Genomic DNA, 21,598 nt, shown 5'->3' with positions numbered 1-21,598 from the left:
AGAGAAAGAATGCGAGTATATAAATAAATAACGGATGGGGTACGAGGGGGAGGTGGGACATTAGCGGAAGTTAGAGAAGTCAATGTTCATGCCATCAGGTTGGAGGCTACCCAGACGGAATATAAGGTGTTGTTCCTCCAACCTGAGTGTGGCTTCATCTTTACAGTAGAGGAGGCCGTGAATAGACATGTCAGAATGGGAATGAGATGTGGAATTAAAATGTGTGGCCACTGGGAGATCCTGCTTTCTCTGGCAGACAGAGCGTAGGTGTTCAGCAAAGCGGTCTCCCAGTCTGCGTCGGGTCTCGCCAATATATAAAAGGCCATATCGGGAGCACCGGACGCAGTATATCACCCCAGCCGACTCACAGGTGAAGAGTTGCCTCACCTGGAAGGACTGTTTGGGGCCCTGAATGGTGGTAAGGGAGGAAGTGTAAGGGCATGTGTAGCACTTGTTCCGCTTACACGGATAAGTGCCAGGAGGGAGATCAGTGGGGAGGGATGGGGGGGACGAATGGATAGGTACACATCCGGAGCACCCAGAGAAGGCAGGATCTCTCAGTGACCACACATTTTAATTCCACATCCCATTCCCATTCTGACATGTCTATCCACGGCCTCCTCTACTGTAAAGATGAAGCCACACTCAGGTTGGAGGAATAACACCTTATATTCCGTCTGGGTAGCCTCCAACCTGATGGCATGAACATCGACTTCTCTAACTTCTGCTAGTGCCCCACCTCCCCCTCGTACCCCATCCGTTATTTATTTTTATACACACATTCTTTCTCTCTCTCTGCATCTGCAGAATTCCTGTTGTTATTGTCCAGAATTGCCAGGATTGTTCTACCACAGCCTCCAGTATGTCCAGTGTGACTTTTATAACACAGCCAACCTTTTTAATCACTTTATTGAGCCTGTTGGCATCACCCATGTTGATGCCATTGTCCCAGCACACCACCACATAGAAGATTGTACTGGTGACAACAGACTGGTAGAACGTGTGAAGGAGAGGTCTGCATACTCCAAAGGACCTCAGTCTCCTCAGGAAGTAGAGGTGACTCTGGCCCTTCTTGAACACGGCCTCTGTGTTGGTGGTCCACTCAAGTCTGTCATCCAGGTGCTCCACCAGGTAAGTCCACACCACATCCACGTCCACATCCCCACCATCAATAGCAACAGGGATCAGTGCAGGCTCAGTCTTCCTAAAGTCCATCACCATCTCATTGTCTTACTGATGTTGAGCTGCAGATGATTCTGCTTGCACCGTTTGACAAAGTCCTCCACCAGGGCCCCGTATTCATCCTCCCGTCCTCCCTTTATACACCCAACTATTGCTGAGTCATCAGAGAATTTCTGCAGATGACATGATTCAGTGTTGTATCTCATGTCTGAGGTATACAGGTTAGACAGGAAGGAAGCCAATAATTAAATAATACTGAGAACAGGAGATGTAGGATCCTTGAAAGTGAGTCTGTAGGTTGTGGAATCAGTTCAGTGGTGAGTGAAGTTACCACGCTGGTTCAGGAGCCTGATGGTTGACAGATAATAACTGTTCCTGAACCTGGTGGTGTGAGTCCTGTGGCTCTGGTACATCCTGCCTGATGGCAGCAGTGAGAAGACAGCATGGACTGAATGCTGGGGTGCTTGATGATGCAGGCTGATTTTATGCAGCAGTGCTCCTTGTAAATGTGTTCAGTGGTGGAGAGGGCTTTGCCCATAAAGGACTGGACCATATCGCACACTTTTTCAGACTTTTCTGTTCCTGGGCTTTTGTGTTTCTATACTGGGCTGTGATACAACTGGTCAGGATACTCTCCACAGTGCATCTGTAGAGGTTTGTCAAAAGGAGGTGTTGCTTTACCAATGATGTGTCGTACTGTAGATAAAAGCTCCTGTAGAAATACCGGTTATTTTTATATACAGTACGATCATGTTTTCACTATACAACATCAACACAACTCTGGCCAATGCACTCACCTGAAGAAATCTTGACAGATCTTCCCTTGCAACCTTTTCAGTTCTGCCCGCAATCCCTGAGAAAGAGAATATTTTTAAATCCATCACTCATCATACATAAGACCATTGGGCCATTCAGCCCATTCAGTCTGCTCTCCCATTCTATCATGGCTGATTTATTTTCCCTCTCAACCCCATTCTCCTGCCTTCTCTCTGTAACCTTTGACGCCCTGACTAAGAATCTATTAATCTCTACTTTAAATATACTTTAAAGATTTGACCTCCACAGACTTCTGTGGCAATGAATTCCACAGAATCACCACCCTCTGGCTAAAGAAATTCTCCTCTTCTCTGATAGACATCCCTCTATTCTGAGGCTGTGCCTCTGGTCCTAGACTCTCCAACCATAGGAAACATCCTCTCCACATCCACTCTATCTGTGCCCTCTGGTCCTAGACACCCCCACTATAGGAAACATCCTCTCCACATCCACTCTATCTGTGTCCTCTGGTCCTAGACTCCCCCACTATAGGAAACATCCTCTACACATCCACTCTATCTAGGCCTTTCAATATTTGGATCCCTCTGATCTTCTACACTGCCAAAAGTCTTACCATTAATACTATGTTCTGCCATCATATTTGACCTACCAAAATGAACCACTTCACACTTACCTGGGTTGAACTCCATCTGCCACTTCTCAGCCCAGTTTTGTATCCTATCAATGTCCTGCTGTAACCTCTGACAGCCCTCCACACTATCCACAATACCCCCAACCTTTGTGTCATCTGCAAATTTACTAACCCATCCCTCCACTTCCTCATCCAGGTCTTTTATAAAAATCATGAAGAGTAAGGGTCCCAGAATAGATCCCTGAGGCACACCACTGGTCACCGACCTCCATGCAGAATATGACCCGTCTACAACCACTCTTTGCCTTCTGTGGTCAGGCCAGTGCTGGATCTACAAAGCAATGTCCCCTTGGATCCCATGCCTCCTTACTCTCTCAATAAGCCTTGCATGGGGAACCTTATCAAATGCCTTGCTGAAATCATTAACCCTTTCAATCCTGGAATCATTCTCATGAACCTCCGCTGGTTCCTCTACAATGTTAGCACATCTTTCCTTAAACAAGGGACCCAAAACTGCTCGCAAATACTCCAAGTGCAGTCTGACCAGTGCCCTATTGGAATGTGGGAAGAATGTTTCCCATGGTGGGGGAGTTAGGACAAGAGGGCACAGTCTCAGGAAAGAGGGGCGTCCATTTAAAACAGAGATGCAGAGAAATTTCTTCAGCCAGAGGGTGATGAATTTGTAGAATTTATTACCACAAGCAGCTGTGGAGGCCAGGTCATTCGGTGCATTTAAGGCAGAGATTGATAGGTGTTTGACTGGACACGGCATCAAAGGTTACGGGGAGAAGGCTGGGGAGTGGAGCTGACAAGGGGGAAGAAAGGATCAGCCATGATGAAATGGCAGAACGGGCTAGATGGGCCAAATGGCCTAATTCTGCTCCTCTGTCTTATGGTCCTATTACATCCTTGCTTTTATATTCTAGTCCTCTCAAAATGAATGCTAACGTTGCATTTGCCTTCCTCACCACTGATTCAGTCTGCAAGTTAACCTTCAGGGAATCCTGCACGAGGACTCCCAAATTCCTTTGCAACTCTGATATTTTTAATTTTCTCCCTGTTTAGAAAATAGTCTATGCTTTTATTCCTCCTGCCAAATTACATGACCAGTCTCTGCCATAATGACATCACAGGAGCTGGACCAATCAGAAAGCTCAGGAAATCCCATGATGTGGCTGGTAGCCACTCTTGTAGCCCTAACTCATTGGACACTAATCAGTAATTCTGGAGAAATAAACCTACAAAATGGGTCGAATATTAAAATTCACAAAGCCTTCAAATCCCACCCCTGATGAAACTTCTCAGTGAGAGTCATAAAGGCAGACAGCACAGAAACACTCTTCAACGCAACTAACACGTCCTATTCAAGCTGTCCCCAGTTGCTCACATTTGACCCATAACCTTCTACAGCTTTCCAATCCGTGTACCTGTCCAAATGTCTTTCACAAGTTGTCATTGTCACAGTCACCACCATCTGAAAACATTGCTCTTCACATTCCCAGTAAGTCTTTCCTCCCCAATGTCTCTGCACAAGCCAAGATCTGACCCTTTGATCATCCAGTATCCACTGCCACTGATGATCTCTTCAGACTGATAAAACATAATACCTTCAAGTGTTGTAAACAGCCTGACCGTGATAAACTGCAGAGTTGTGGACACAGCTCAGCACATCACAGGAGCCGGCCTCCCCTCCACGGGCTCTGAATACACCTCTCACCACATCAGTGAAGCAGCCAGCGTACTCACAGACCCAGCCCACCCTGAACATTCTCTCTTCTCCCTCTCCCATCAGATACAAGATATTAAAGCCTGAAACCACCTCAAGGACAGCTTCTACCCCACTGTTATCAGACTCTTGAGCAGTTCCCCTAGTACGATATGCTGAACTCACGACCTCACAATCCACCTTGTTTCGATCTTGCACCTTATTGTCTGCCTGCACTGCATCCTTTGTAATGGTGACTCTTCATTAATGATTAAAGATTAGCTTTATCTGTCACACATACATCCAATCAATCAGTGAAATGCATCATTGGCGCCAACAACCAACACAGTCCAACAGATGTGCAAGGGCAGCCCGCAAGTGTCGCCACGCTTCGAGAGTCAACATAGCATGTCCACACCTTACTAACCCTAACCCGTACATCTTTGGAACTTGTGAGGAAACTGGAGCACCCGGAAGAAACCCACATGGTCACCAGGAGAAAGTACAAACTCCTTACAGCCAATGGCAGGAATTGAACCCGGATCTTACAGATGGCACTGTAAAACGTCAACTAAACGTCACACCCTGAGATCAGAGGCAGGGGTGGCAGTGCTGGCCTTTATCGGATAGGACAATGAGTACAAGGTTTGGTACTTTATATTACCACTGTAGAAGACATTGTTCAGACAGCACGTGAAGTACCGTGTGCTGTTCTGGTTGCCACACTATCGCAAGGGATGTGATTAAGCTGCAGAGGGTTGCTGGAAAGATTCACAAAGATGTTACTGGGACTGGAGGGCCTGAGAGGTTGGACAGACTGGGACTGTTTTCCATGAAAGTGTAGGGGGCTGAGAGGTGACCTAAAGAGATTTATAAAATCATGTAAAGGAGGGGTGAAGATAAGGTGAATCGTAGGGGAGTCTAAATCCAGAGAGCACAGGTCTAAGGTGAAAGGGTTGAGATTTACAAAGGATCCAAGCAGCAGGTTTTTTTCTCACAGAGAGTAGTGGGTGTGTAGAACCAGCTGCCAGAGGAAGTGGTAGGGGGATGATATAATTACAACATTTAAAAGACACTCAGGGACCTGGGTTATATTATTTTTATATATTTTTGTGACTCTATGTTTTTCTGCTATCATTATATGCACTTTGTGCTTAAGGCATTGGACTAGCGACCTGAAGGTCGTGAGTTCGAGCCCCAGCCAAGGGAACGTGTTGTGTCCTTGAGCAAGGCACTTAATCACACATTGCTCTGTGATGACACTGGTGCCAAGCTGTATGGGTCCTAATGCCCTTCCCTTGGACAACATTGGTGTCATGGAGAGGGGAGACTTGCAGCATGGGCAACTGCTGGTCTTCCATACAACCTTGCCCAGGCCTGCGCCCTGGAGAGTGAAAACTTTCCAGCCGCAGATCCATGGTCTCACAAGACTAACGGATGCCTTTAATCTGTGCTGTGTGTGACTGTTGGTTCTGTGTTTTGTACCTTGGCCCCAGAGGAACACGGTTTTGTTTGGCTGCATTCATGGGTATGTCTGATTGACAATTAAACTTGAACTTGTACTTAACATTTTGATAGTACAGTAGTGTGGATCACAAAGGTTGAGAGGGCTATGGGCCAAATTCAGGCAAAAGGACTAGCTTATGTAGACACTTTGGTCAGCATGAATGAATTGGGCCAAAGGGCCTGTCTCTGTGCCACGTAAATCTGTACCTCTAATAAGACCATGAGACGTAGGAACGGAATGGGGCCATTCAGCCCATCGAGTCTGCTCTGCCATTCTATCATGGCCATCCCGCTCAATCTCATTATCCTGCCTTCTCCCTGTAACCTTTGACCCCTTGACTAATCAAGAAGTTTTCAACCTCTGCTTTGAATACACTAAATAACTTGACCTCCACAACCATCTGTGGCAATGAATTCCACAGATTCAGCAACCTGGCCTAAAGAAATCCCTCCTCATCTCTGTTCTAAATGCATGTTCCTCTATTCTGTACCCTCTCGCACTATAGGAAACATCCCCTCCATATCCACTCTATCTAGGCCTTTTAATATTCAATAGGATCCCCCCACCATTCTTCTATACTCCATTGAGTACAGGCCTAGAGCAAAATGCACCTCATATGTTAACCCTTTCATTTCTGGGATCATTCTCGTGAACCTCCTCTGGACCCTCTCCAACGCCAGTGTGTCTTTTATTAGAAAAGGGGCCCAAAGCTTCTCACAGTACTTTCAGTGATATTTCAACAGTAATCTGGATCGGAATGGTTGAGAGCAATATGGGTCAAATTCAAGCAATAGGGCTTGCTTGGGTAGGCACCTTGGACAGCATAGGTGAGTGGGGCAGAAGGGCCTGTTTCCTGACACTATGCCTCTAATGTCAGGACTAGAAGCAGGAACGAACCCCACTGCCTCTTTAACCTGCCCGCTTACTCACCAAGGTCACAACTGATGTGTCTGCATACACGGAATGTCCTCGTACAAAACAAGCATCCAGAAGATCATATATTAACATCTAAAAGATTACCTTTATTTGTCACAAGTACATCGAAATATGGGGTGCGTGGGGTGTCCAGGGAGGGGTAGCACCTCTGGTGAAGGGACCTGTCATGTCCATTCTGGGGCAGCTCACTTATGTTTGGTCCCCACAGGTCATTCAGCTCTCACCTGTAGCTCCAAGTAGCTATTTGCATGCAAAACCAGCCACACCCCGGTACACCACTTTGACATGCAGGCTAAACCAGGTGAGGATACCCTGGTGAGACAGGGACATGCCTGTCCTAATGTGAAATCAGATCTGGCAGACCATGCAATGAGATCAATAGTGAGGTCCAACAGCCAGAAAGACGGTTCTACCAAGCTCCGTGGAGAGCAAAGGGCATGACAGGGCACAGAAGTCATGGTCATCCACTGCAACCAAGGAAGACTCCAATTGTGATGACTACTCGTACCACTGGACCCGGACATCCAAGATTCAGAGAGGAACTGCCCCAGTCTAACAGCTTTTCCACTTTAAAAACTCTCCCACACAAGTCTCCAATCATTGTTGGATATGATGGACAACCAACCAGTAATTGTCTATTTATGTACAGGGCATGAAGAAGTCATGGTCATCCACTGCAACTAGAGAAGACCTCAGTTTGTGACCACTATTTTTACACTGGATCTGGATTTCTAGGGTTGAGAGGGAACTGCCCCCACACAGTGGCTTTTAAAAACACTCAATGAATTAGATTGAAAGTTCAAAGTTCAAAATAAATTTATTATCAAAGTACATATATATCACCAAATTCAACCTTGATACTCGTTCAGTAAATACAAGAAACACAATGGAATCAATGAAAGACCACACCCAACAGGACGGACAAACAACCCGGGTATAAGAGACAACAAATTGTGCAAAAACAAAAAAAGACAAAATAATAGTAATAAATAGATAAGCAATAAATATTGAGAATCTGAGATGAGGAGTTGTGGAAAGTGAGTCCATTGGTTGTGAGAACAGTTCAGTGTTGGGCTGAATACAAAGTTCAAAGTATAAAGCAAAGTATGTCTGCTATATTCAACCCTGAAATTCGTCTTACAGGCAGCCACAAAAACAAAGAATCCATTAAAAAGACAATCAAACATCCTGTGTGTAAAAAAGGAACAAATCGTGCAAAAACTTAAAAAATAAACAAATAATACTCAGATCTAAACCTCACGAAAGTGAGTTCACAGACATGAAGCCAGTTCACGCTACAGCCAGTCCAGCAGCCCATTAGTAGTAATGTTGAGTGAAGTTATCCCCTCTTAAGGTTTAAGAGCTGAAAGTGTTGAGTTCACAGCATGTTTGGGCAATGAAATACTCCTCTGTACTGCAGCATCAACAAGCTCGTGGCCTCGACGAGAGATCTCCGCAAGGCTTCAGTCTTTCACCTGCTTGCCAGACAGACAGAGTGCATGTGACATAAATCCCTTCTCTCACCTCCCACCCCTGTGAACAAGGAACCAGAGATCTGTGAGCCAATTGTCACTAAGGGATCAGAGATAGATAGGGTCAGTAACTTTAAATTTCTTGATGCTACCATATCAGAGGATCTGTCCTGGGACCAGCATAACAAAGAAGGCAAAATAGACCCTCCTACTTCCTTTTCAGAGACTTGGCATGTCAGCCACAACTTTGACAAACTTCTGAAGATGTGCAGTAGAGAGTATCCTAACTGGTTGCATCACAGCCTGGTATGGAACCACCAATGCCCAGGAATGGAAAATGTGGTGTACATAGCCCAGTCCATCACAGGAAAAGCCCTCCCCACCATTGAGCGTTTATACAAAGAGTGCTGCCACAAGAAAGCAGCAACTATCGTCAAGCTCAGGACATCTGAGATGTCCTCCTCCACAGAACAGCCCCACCAATTCCCACGGCTATCTTGACTATACCTCTTCGCACTCTATGTTCCGTAAAAATGCCATTCCTTTTTCTCAGTTCCTTCATCTCCATCACATCTATTCCCAGGACACAGCTTTCCTTTGCAGGACATCTGAGATGTCCTCCTTCTTCAAAGAATGAGTTTTCCCTTCCTCCACCATTGATGCTGTCCTCATCTGCATCGCCTCCATTTCCTGAACATCTGCACTCACCCCATCTTCCTGCTGCCTTAACAGTGATAGAGTTCTTCTTGACCTTACCTACCACCTAGCAGCTTCCAGCTGGCCTCCTTCGCCTCCCCCCACCTTGTTACTCTGAGAACTTCCCCTCTCCTTTCCAGTCCTGATGAAGGGTCTTGGCCTGAAACATCGACTGTGTATTCAGCCTGGCCTGCTGAGTTCCTCCAGCATTTTGTATGTGTTGCTATCCATCATTAAGGACCTCCACCATTCGGGCCATGCTCTCTTCTCGCAGTTATCATTGGGCGGGAGGTACAGGAGCCTTATGTCTCACACCACGAGATTCAGGAACAGTTATTACCCTACAACCGTCAGGCTCCTAAACCAGTGTGGATAACATCATTCAACTTAACACTGAACTGATTCCATAAAAAAGACTCATTTTCAATGGACTCATTCAACTCATGCTTTCAGTATATTTTGGTGCACAATTTGTCTTCTTTTGCATATTGGTTGTTTGTCCGTCTTTGTTTATGTTTATAGTTTTTCATAAATTCTATTGTATTTCTTTATTTTCCTGTAAATGCCTGCAAGAAAATGAATCTTCTGTTAGTAGATGTTGCCATATATGTACTTTGATAATAAATTTACTTTCAACTTTGGCATTAAGTGCAGTGACAACATACCTCAATCACCTTACAGCTCTCTGCCTTCAACATCTTCAGTTCTTCAATCATGATGTTTTCCTGGAACATCGTGGGAAGAGCTTGAATAATAAGCAATTTCATCTTTGTATTGCATCAGGAAAACAGCCAGCCTTGACCCACAGATATTTCCGCAAAGTAGGTTGCTGTTGGAATTGTCTCACCATCTTCTCCCACATTACTACTAGTGTGTTCTGACCAATGCCTTATAAAATTTCACCATTACATTCTTGCTCTTACATTCTGAAAATGAAGGCTAACATTGTGTTTGTCTTCCTGACCACCAACTCTTTCTGCTAGTTAGCCATTTAGGAATCTTTCAGCCTCTCCTCAATGGCCCCTGGGGCTAAATCATTCATGGTGCAGATTTCTCTCATTTGAAGGGGAGGTTTAGTGGGTGCAGACATTCTGGGCTGAAAAGCCTGTTCTGTTACTGCATTGCTCTATATTCTAATACAGCCGCACACAAAAAGCAAGGATGTGATGCTGAAGTTCTGTAAGTCATTGGTCAGACCACACTTGGAGTATTGTGAGTGCTTTCGGGGGCCCTTATTTCAGGATGGATGTGCTAGCAATGGATAGGGTCCAAAAGAAGTTCACGAGAATGATCTTGGGAATGTAAGGGTTATCATATGAGGTGAGTTTGATGTCTGTGAGTCTGTACTCACTGGAGTTAGAAGAATGAGGGAGAATCTCATTAAAACACTGAAAATTGAAAGGCCTCGGTATAGTTAATGTGGAGAGGATGTTTCCTATGGTGGGGGGATCTAGGACCAGAGGGCACAGCCTCAGGATAGAGAGATGTCCAATTAGAATAGAGATGAGGAAAAATTTCTTTATCTGGACGGTGGTGAATCTGTGGAGGCCAAGTCATTGGGTACATTGTATTTAAAGCGGAGATTTATAGGTTCTTGATTAGTCAGGGCATCGAAGGTTACAAGGAGAAGGCAGACCAGTGGGATTGAGAGGGATGATAGATCAGCCATGAAGTAATGGCAGAACAGACTCAATGGGCCAAATGGCCTAATTCTGTTCCTATGGTTATATAAATCAGACCTTGCACAGCTAGCCGGTGGTCCCCGACATCAGACACAGCATTTCCTTTGTCGACTTGCTGCCTTTTCCCATCGCTCTCCTGCAGGTGAACACGTGTAACTCTAAATCCCGCTGATTCTCCACCTATTCCCCTTTGACCACTCTACTTCACGTAGAACACTCCAGCTGAGAAACAGGCCCTTCAACCAATCTAGTCCATGCTGAAGCATTAATCCGCCTAATCCCATTGACCCACACCGGGACCGTACCTCTCCCATGCACATACACATCTGAATTTTCTTAAAAGTTGAAATCGAACCCGCACCCACCATTTGCACTGGCAGCTTGCTCCACACTCTCCCCACCCTCTGACTGAAGAAGTTCCCTCTCAGATTCCTCTTAAATATTTCACCTTTCAGTCTTAACCACGACCTCTGGTTCTGGTCTCACCCAACCTCAATGCAAAAAGACTGCTTCACTCCAAAGAGAGAAGCCCTGTTATATATTCTCACTTTCTATCAACTTTATGCACATCTAGTGAACCATTGTCGATCTTCTAGGATTATTAATTAAGGGCCCATAACAATGTAAAATCCAGCTATGTTACGTACCTCAAATATCAAAGCGTCTTTGGAAATCAGCTGGTTTTGAGCCTCATGAATCTGTTTCTGGAAGACAAGAACACACACGGAAAGAAAGCATTCACCATAAAGAATAGCGGACTGATTAGAAAGTGACCCATTGTTCCTGATTCCAAAGAATACAACTCAGTCTTTGTCTTTATACCATAGCACCATGTTGGATTCTGATGTTTTAATCCAAGGTTCTTTTGGAGGTCAGCAAAGAGGCATAAAAGTTGTTGTTTCACAATCATTTCATTGAAGAAAGGAAGTTGAAAAATGGACAGTGACAGGGGTTAATAGTAGAAAGCAGAGAAGAAGCAAAAGATTAAATTAATGGTGCATCCTCATCGGCAGCTTTTTATATACTCAATAGATAAGGAAGATTCCATTCAAGGTTACAGGTAGGAATTCACCAATCAGGAATCCCCTATTCAAATATTCCAAGAGAAGCTTCCAGAGCTTTCCAGAATCACGCAAACGTAACCATTTGGAGACACACTGAATAATTGCATATAAATACCGTGACCACTAGGGGACAGACTGAACAATTGCATATACACACTGTCACCACTAGGGGACACACTGAACAATTACATATACACACTGTCACCACTAGGGGACACACTGAACAATTGCATATACACACTGTGACCACTAGGGGACAGACTGAACAATTACATATACACACTGTGACCACTAGGGACACACTGAACAATTGCATATACATACTGTCACCACTAGGTGACACACTGAACAACTGCATATACACACTGTGACCACTAGGGGCACAATGAACAATTGCATATACACACTGTGGCCACTAGGGCACACACTGAACAATTGCATATACACACTGTCACCACTAGGTGACACACTGAACAACTGCATATACACACTGTGACCACTAGGGGACACACTGAACAACTGCATATACACACTGTGACCACTAGGGGACACACTGAACAATTGTATATACACACTGTGACCACTAGGGGACAGACTGAACAATTGCATATACACACTGTGACCACTAGGGGACACACTGAACAATTGCATATACATACTGTGACCAGTAGGAAACATACTAAGCAGTCACATGTATATAAGTAGTTATATAAAACACTACCATGCAATTATTAAACTGAAAATAAAATAACAATTAGTCTAATCCAAAAAAACACATATCACTGAGATTAATATGGTGTACATAATTTCTATACATATTACATCATATTTATAATCTCTTTGGCTCTCTGTTTGGCTTGAACCACCTGGACAACAATACCTGTGTCAGGAGAAAAATGGTTGGCTGTGGGTTATGTAGGAGGGAAGGGTTAGATTGATTATGGAGTAGGTTTATATAGGTCGGCATAATATGCTGGGACAAAGGGCCTGTACTGTATGTTCTGGTAACATTAGACGCCCCATTCCCATCGGCAACATGGGGAGGGGGTCTACGTAGCATTAACACCAGGACCACTAATCCCAAAAACAGTTACTTTCCCCAAGCAGAAAGGCTCATCACAGCTCCACCCACTAACCCACCCCTCCAAACCCCCAACTACCATTACTTTATCATTTCCTGTCAGAGTCACCTTATGTACAGGCACTTTATGGACATACAATCAATGTGCATATAAACTATCTTATGTATTTGTATTTTTTGTGTTTTTATTATTGTGTTCTTTATTTTATTGTGGTTTTTTTCGTGCTGCATCGGATCCGAAGTGACAATTATTTTCGTCCTGACGAAGGGTCTCGGCCTGAAACGTCGACTGCACCTCTTCCTACTGATGCTGCTTGGCCTGCTGCGTTCACCAGCAACTTTGATGTGTGTTGCTTGAATTTCCAGCATCTGTTAACAATTATTTTGTTCTCCTTTACACTTGTGCACTGGAAATGACATTAAACAATCTCAGATGGTTTCTCTCTCCTCAGATGCTGCCTGACCTGTTGAGTGTTTTGAATCTTGTTCCAGGTTTCGGACAAAGACAGTTGTGTTTTCTTACTTGATTTTCACAGATTACCATGGATATATACTCACAGTCAGATCAGCCTTCTGGGTCAGCAGCTCATCGATCTGATACTTGAGCTCCCGCTTGTCCCTCTCCAACTTCTCAATCTACACAACAAACAAAATGTGTGTAAAACGCAAAGTGACACCATTAATCCAAAGCCAAACACAACACAGAACACAGAACAGTACAGACCCTTCAACCAATAATGTTGCCCCAACCTTCTAACCTACTCTAAGGTCAATCTGATCCTTCCCTCCCACATAACCCTCCATTTTTCTATCATCCACGTAAGAGTCTCTCCGACTTTCCTAACCCCTCTCCGTCACCACTGGTAAGGTGTTCCACACACCCACCACTCTTTGTGTCGATACATTGCCTCTGGCATGCCCGTTATACTATCCACAAATCACTTTAAAATTATGCTCCCTTGTATTAGCCACTTTAACTTTATTAGCCATGGTTTAAGAAGTTGTATGGATTGTTAGTCTCTATTAATAAGGGGACTAAGTTCAACAGCCGTGAGGTAATATTGCAGCTCTATAAAACCCTGGTTAAGTCACACTTGGAGTATTGTGTTCAGTTCTGGTCACCTTATTATACGAAGGATGTGGAAGCTTTAGAGAGGGTGCAGAGGAGATTTACCAGGATGCTGCCTGGATTAGCGAGTTTAGGCTATAAAAAAAGGCTGAACAAATTAGAATTGTTTTCTCTGGAGCATCTGAGACCAAGTAGTAACCTAACAGAAATTTATAAGATTATCAGAGCCAGACAGAGGGCAGAGATTCTTTTCCCTCACCCACCCTCTCCCCGGGGAGAAAATGTCAAATACTAAAGAGCAGTGGGGGGGGGTTTAATTAAGATTTATGGAGCAGATATTGTTTCTACACAGAATGGTAGGTGCTTGGGAAGGTGGTGGAGGCAGATACAACAGGCTTTCAGACTGAGACATGAACAGACAGTGAATGGAGGGATAGGACCACAGAAGATGTACAGTTTAAAATGGCATTGTGCTCAGCAAAAGAGGCTGGTACTGTACTGTACTGCCTGATGTTCAACTGCTCAGAACCACAACCAGAATCAGGTTTAATAGTGTAGAGTCATAGAGAAGTACAGCACAGAAACAAGCCCTTCGCCCATCCAGTCCATGCCAGAGCTATTTAAACTACCTACTCCCATCGACCTGCACCGTGACCATAGGCCTCCATACCCCTACCATCCATGAACCTATCCAAACTTCTCTCAAATGTTGAAATCAAGTTTGCATGCACCACTTGTACTAGCAGCACCGTCTATACTCACACAACCCCGCGAGTGAAGAGGTTTCCCCTCATGTTTCCCTTAAACTGTTCACCTTTCACCCTTAACCCATGACCTCTGGTTGTAGTCCCACCCAACCTCAGTGGCAAAAGCCTGCCTGCAGTTACCCTATCTATACCCCTCCCAATCACTGTTATGTAAGTTGTGAAGCTTGTTGTTTTGGGGCAGTTGAACAACTGATAGTCCCCTCATGCTTACTTTGTTTTTTCCACAGAGTGCTGGGTGTATGGGACTCACTTACTAGATGATAGAAAATGGAGGGAAGCATTAGATTGACCTAGTTTAAACATTGTGGGCCGAAGGGCCTGTACTGTGTTGTACTTTTTCTATGTCCACCCACAGGCCAAGCCATTGGGTATATTTAAAGCAGATGTTGATAGTTCTTGATTAGTCAGGGCATCAGCGGTTATGGGGAATAAGGTTGAGAGGGATAATAAATCAGCCATGGTGGACTGGTGGAGCAGACTAACTGGGCCAAAATGGCCTCATTCTGCTCCTGTGTCTTACGGTCTTCACCATCCGTCATCTCCAATGCTTCGTACTCCGACATTTTTTTCTCTTTCTCAATGGTGATAAACAATCCCAGATCTAAAACATCAACTGTTTCTCTCCACAGAGGCCGACTGTCATCTTGAGTGTTCAAAGTTCAAAGTACATTTATTATCAAAGTATATATATAGTATATCACCTTGAAATTCACCTTGCAGGCAGCCACAAAACAAAGTAACACATTAGAACCCATTTAAAGAAAAAAAACGCACAACAAGAGCCTCAAATACCCATTGTGTGAAAACTAACATCAATCGCAGACTCCACCAAAGTCACTTCAGTGGAAAGAGTTTCCAGCGTTTTACTGCAGATTTCCAGCACCTGCGTATCTTACTGATTTTCATCCATGATGCACACCTCGGGGTGGGATGGAAATGTCCCCACGTACCAGACGAATTCAATGACAATAGCCCTCGAGAAGCTCAACCCTGTACGTTTGATTGGTGTTGCATCCACCCCCACAAACACAGCCTCCTCCCACTGACAGAGGCCAGGAAGGAAAACAGAGACAGGGAGAAGTGAGACTTAAAAACACTGGGGATGATTTTTTAAATTAAATATTGAACTACTGAATTAAAAGGAGAGGTTGGCCAGGCCAGGTCTTTATTCCTTGGAACTATTTGAAGATACTTGGAGTATTGTGAGCAATTTTGGGCCACTAATCTAAGAAAAACTGTCATTGGAGAGGATCCGGGGCAGGTTAAAGAGAATAGAACATAGAACATAGAATAGTACAGCACAGTACAGGCCCTTCGGCCCACAATGTTGTGCCGACCCTCAAACCCTGCCTCCCATATAAGCCCCCACCTTAGATTCCTCCATATACCTGTCTAGTAGTCTCTTAAACTTCACTAGTGTATCTGCCTCCACCACTGACTCAGGCAGTGTATTCCACACACCAACCACTCTCTGAGTAAAAAACCTTCCTCTAATATCCCCCTTGAACTTCCCACCCCTTACCTTAAAGCCATGTCCTCTTGTATTGAGCAGTGGTGCCCTGGGGAAGAGGCGCTGGCTATCCACTCTATCTATTCCTCTTATTATCTTGTACACCTCTATCATGTCTCCTCTCATCCTCCTTCTCTCCAAAGAGTAAAGCCCTAGCTCCCTTAATCTCTGAATGATTCTGAAAATGAAAGGGTTAACCCATGATGGCTCTGGGCCTGTACTCACTGGAGTTTAGAAGAATGCGGGGAGGGGGATTTCATTGAAACCTATCAAATATTGAAAGGTCTAGACAGAGTGGATGTGGAGGGAACGTTTCCTATAGTCGGAGAGTCTAGGACCAGAGGTCACAGATAGAGTGAATGGGGAGAGGATATTTCCTATAGTCGGAGAGTCTAGGACCGGAGGACACAGATAGAGTGGATGTGGAGAGGCTGTTTCCTATAGCAGGAGAGTCTAGGACCACAGGACACAGACAGAGTGGATGTGCAGAGAATGTTTCCTATAGCAGGAGAGTCTAGGACCAGAGGACTCAACCTCAGAATATAAGGGTGCCCCTTTGGAACAGAGCTGAGAAGGTATTTCTTTAGCCAGAGTATGGTAAATCTGTGTAATTCATGGCCATGGAGACTGCAAAGAGCAAGCTATTGTGTATATTTAAAGCAGAGATTGATATGTTCTTGATTAGTCAGGGCATCAAAAATGGCAGGGAAAAGGCAGAAGAATGGGGTTGAGAGGGATAATAAATGAGCCATGATGCAATGATGAAGCAGACTCGATGGGCTGAATGGCCTAATTCTGCTTCTATGTCTTATGGTCTAACTAGGAAAGGAGGGGGGGAATATGTTTAAAATTATGAGAGGCATGGATAAGGTGGACAGGAACAGTGTAATCCCTAGGGTAGAGGAGTCCAAAACTAGAGGGACAGGTTTAGGATGAGAGGGGAAAGACTTAAAAGTAAGGGGCAATATTTTCACACAGAGTGTGGTGGGTGTGTGAAATGAGCTGCCAGAGGAAGTGGTTGAGGCAGGTTACATTATCATTTAAGAAACACTTGAATCAGTACATGGAGGGATGGGACTTGGGGGGATATGGCCAGGAAATTAAGACTAGCTGGGTGGGCATGGTGGTCGGCATGGGCTAGAGAGGCCAAAGGGCCTGTATCAGTGCTGTATTGCTCTCTGATACTCTGACTGAAATCCAGTGATGGCTCTCTGATACTCTGAATGAAATCCAGTGATTACTCTCTGATATTCTGACTGAAATCCAGTGATTACGCTCTGATATTCTGACTGAAATCCAGTGATGGCTCTCTGATACTCTGAATGAAATCCAGTGATTACTCTCTGATATTCTGACTGAAATCCAGTGATTACGCTCTGATATTCTGACTGAAATCCAGTGATTACGCTCTGATACTCTGACTGAAATCCAGTGATTGCTCTCTGATACTCTGACTGAAATCCAGTGATGGCTCTCTGATACTCTGACTGAAATCCAGTGATTGTTCTCTGATATTCTGACTGAAATCCAGTGATTGCTCTCTGATACTCTGACTGAAATCCAGTGATTACGCTCTGATATTCTGACTGAAATCCAGTGATGGCTCTCCGATACTCTGAATGAAATCCTGTGATGGCTCTCTGATACTCTGACTGAACTCCAGTGATTACTCTCTGATACTCTGACTGAAATCCAGTGATTACTCTCTGATACTCTGACTGAAATCCAGTGATTGCTCTCTGGTACTCTGACTGAAATCCAGTGATTGCTCTCTGGTACTCTGACTGAAATCCAGTGAACAATAGGAGGCCATAAGACATAGGAGCAGAATTAGGCCATTTGGCCCATCGAATCTGCTTCACCATTCCATCATGGTTGATTTATTATTCCCCTCAATCTCATTCTCCTGCCTTTCCCAGTAATATGTGAAGAGAAGCATAGAAATGACCGATAAAAAATGAACCTCAAAAGCTGAAGGCATCAAACACTTGGCTGTGCATTTTTTTCTGTAGCTAACATTGAAATGTGACAATATCACAGGGTAGCCACTACAAACTCTGCCAATACATGAAGGAAGTGCACCTACCTTTCCAGATGCTGACCACAACTGAGCAACCACAGCCTCCTTCTCCTTCTTCTACAAAAATAAATTCAGTTGCATTTCAGAGCAAGTAAACTTCAACCATTTCTTAGGTAATGGAACAGTCTATATTTGCTTCAAGCAAGACCTGAAACATATTCCCTAGCAAGTAACAAACACAAGAGATTCTGCAGTTGAGCATCTTCGCTCCATCGGTAACAATCAGTCTTTCCCGGTAGCCCACCATTTGAATTCCAATTCCCCATACCCATTCCGACATGTTGGTTCATTGCCTCCTCTACAGAAACAATGAAGCCACTCTCAGGTTAGAGGAATAACAGCTCATACTCTATTTGGGTAACCTCCAACCTGATGGCATGAACATTGATTTCTTGATCTTCCAGTAACTTCCCCCTCCCTATTCCCAGTTCCTCCGCTTCCGCCGCATCCGCTCCCAGGACGAGGCTTTCCGTTCCAGGACATCTCAAATGTCCTCTTTCTTTAAGGATCGTGGTTTCCCTTCTGCGTCATCAATGATACCCTCACCCGCATCTCCTCTATTTCCCGCACTTCAACCCTCACCCCATCCTCCCGCAACCACAACAGGGACAGAGTTCCCCTTGTCCTCACCTACCACCCCACCAGCCTCCAGATCCAGCACATTACCCTCCGCAACCTCCGCCACCTTCAAAAGGACCCCACCACTAAGCACATCTTTCCCTCTCCACCCCTCTCCGCTTTCCGCAGGGATCGGTCCCTCCGCGACTCCCTGATCCATACGTCCCTCCCCACAGATCTCCCACCCGGCATTTATCCCTGTAAACATAAATGCTACACCTGTCCCTACACCTCCTCTTTCACCACCATTCAGGGCCCCAAACAGTCCTTCCAGGTGAGGCAACACTTCACTTGTGAGTCTGTTGGGGTCATCTATTGCATCTGGTGCTCCCGGTGCAGTCTCCTCTACATCGGTGAAACCCGACGCAGATTGGGGGATCGCTTCATCGAGCACCTCCGCTCCATCCGCCAAAACAGACAGGATCTCCCAGTAGCCACTCACTTCAACTCTGCTCCTCATTCCCATTCAGATATGTCCATCCGTGGCCTCCTCTACTGCCATGATGAGGCTAAACTCAGGTTGGAGGAGCAACACCTCATATACCGTCTAGGTAGTCTCCATCCCATTTCCCCTGGGATCAATAAAGTACGACTACTACTATGACTAGACCCTTGGTATGAACATAGAATTCTCCAACTTCTGGTAATTCCCTCCCCCTCCCTTCCTCTAACCCTATTTCACTCTGCCCCCTCCCCCAGCTGCCTATCACCTCCCTCATGGTTCCGCCTCCTTCTACTACCCATTGTGCTTTCCCCTATTCCTTCTTCACCTTTCCTGCCTATCACCTCCCTGCCTCCCTTCCCCCACCCCTTTATCTTTCCCCTTACTGGTTTTTCACCTGAAACCTACCAGCCTTCTCCTTCCCACCCTCCCCCCACCTTCTTTATAGGGCCTCTGCCCCTTCCCTCTACAGTCCTGACGAAGGGTCCCGGCCCAAAACGTCGACTGATCTTTTCCATGGATGCCGCTCAACCTGCTGAGTTCCTCCAGCCTGTTGTGAGTGTAACTTTCCCCCTCCCCCTTCACTCTTCTTCAATTCCCCTTCTGGCTCCTCTCATACTTCTCCTCACATGCCTACCAGCTTTCCCTGGCCCACTCCCACTCTGGTGCCCTCTCACCTCATCTCTTCTCCTCATCTGCCTATTACCTCGAGGTGAAGGAGCCATTAGGAGGTAGTGTCCATGATATGATAAGTTTTAATCTACAATTTGAGAGGGAGAAGGGAAAATCGGAAGTGTCAGTGTTACAGTTGAACAAAGGGGACTATGGAGCCATGAGGGAGGAGCTGGCCAAAGTTGTGGAAAGATACCCTGCAGGGATGACAGTGGAACAACAATGGCAGGTATTTCTGGGAATAATATGGAAGATGCAGGATCAGTTCATTCCAAAGAGGAAGAAAGATCCTAAGGGGAGTAAGGGGCGACCGTGGCTGACGAGGGAAGGAATGGACAGTATAAAAATAAAAGAGAAGAAGTATAACATAGCAAAGACGAGTGGGAAGCCAGAGGACTGGGAAACTTTTAAAGAGCAACAGAGGAAAACTGAGAAGGCAATACGGGGGGAAAAGATGAGATACGAAGGGAAGCTAGCCAAGAATATAAAGGAGGATAGTAAAAGCTTCTTTAGGTACGTGAAGAGAGAAAAATTAGTTAAGGCCAAAGTTGGGCCCTTGAAGACAGAACCTGGTGAATTTATCATGGGGAACAAGGAAATGGCAGACGAGTTGAACAGGTACTTTGGATTTGTCTTCATTAGGGAAGACACAATCTCCCAGATGTAATAGTGGCCGGAGGACCTAGGATAACGGAGGAACTGAAGGAGATTCACATTAGGCAGAAAATGGTGTTGGATAGACTGATGAGACTGAAGGCTGATAAATTCCCAGGGCCTGATGGTCTGCACCCCAGGGTATTTAACGAGGTGGCTCTAGAAATCGTGGACGCATTGGTAATTATTTTCCAATGTTCTATAGATTAAGGAGCATTTCCTGATGACTGGAGGGTAGCTAATGTTATCCCACTTTTTAAGAAAGGAGGGAGAGAGAAAACAGGGAATTACAGACCAGTTAGCCTGACATCAGTGGTGCGGAAGATGCTGGAGTCAATTATAAAAGACAACATAGCGGCACATTTGGATAGCAGTAACAGGATCGGTCCGAGTCAGCATGGATTTATGAAGGGGAAATCATGCTTGAGTAATTTTCTGGAATTTTTTGAGGATGTAACTATGAAAATGGACAAGGGAGAGCCAGTGGATGTAGTGTACCTGGACCTTCAGAAAACCTTTGATAAGGTCCCACATAGGAGATTAGTGGGCAAAATTAGAGCACATGGTATTGGGGTAGGGTACTGACATAGATAGAAAATTGGTTGGCAGACAGGAAACAAAGAGTAGGGATTAACGGGTCCTTTTCGGAATGGCAGGCGGTGACTAGTGAAATACCACAAGGCTCGGTGATGGGACTACAGCTATTTACAATATACATTATTGATTTAGATGAAGGGATTAAAAGTAACATTAGCAAATTTGCAGATAACACAAAGCTGGGTGGCAGTGTGAAATGTGCGGAGGATGTTGCGATAATGCAGGATGACTTGGACAGGTTGGGTGAGTGGGCAGATGCAGTTTAATGTGGATAAATGTGAGGTTATCCACTTTGGTGGCAAGAACAGGAAGGCAGATTACTACTTGAATGGTGTCAGGTTAGGAAAAGGGGAAGTACAACGAGATCTAGGTGTTCTTGTTCATCAGTCACTGAAAGTAAGCATGCAGGTACAGCAGGCAGTGAAGAAAGTTAATGGCATGTTGGCCTTCATAACA

At 45.0% G+C, this 21,598-nt stretch overlaps 1 protein-coding gene across 1 annotated transcript in view; it reads right to left on the bottom strand.

The window, feature by feature from the left end:
- Nucleotides 1-17,899, bottom strand: part of mrvi1 (murine retrovirus integration site 1 homolog) — a 272,971-nt gene extending 255,072 nt beyond the window's left edge. Inside the window, exons 1-4 of the mRNA XM_072271388.1 lie at nt 17,321-17,899; nt 13,292-13,369; nt 11,236-11,292; nt 9,572-9,631 (exon numbers count right to left, since the gene is read on the bottom strand). Of these exons, the coding sequence (XP_072127489.1) occupies nt 9,572-9,631; nt 11,236-11,292; nt 13,292-13,369; nt 17,321-17,899 (774 nt within the window). The remainder of the gene's footprint in view (nt 1-9,571; nt 9,632-11,235; nt 11,293-13,291; nt 13,370-17,320) is intronic.
- Nucleotides 17,900-21,598: the final 3,699 nt, after the last annotated feature.

Source organism: Mobula birostris, chromosome 11 (assembly GCF_030028105.1).
Source record: "Mobula birostris isolate sMobBir1 chromosome 11, sMobBir1.hap1, whole genome shotgun sequence".
NCBI classification, from domain to species: Eukaryota; Metazoa; Chordata; class Chondrichthyes; order Myliobatiformes; family Myliobatidae; genus Mobula; species Mobula birostris.
This window is presented reverse-complemented; position numbering and strand designations above follow the sequence as displayed.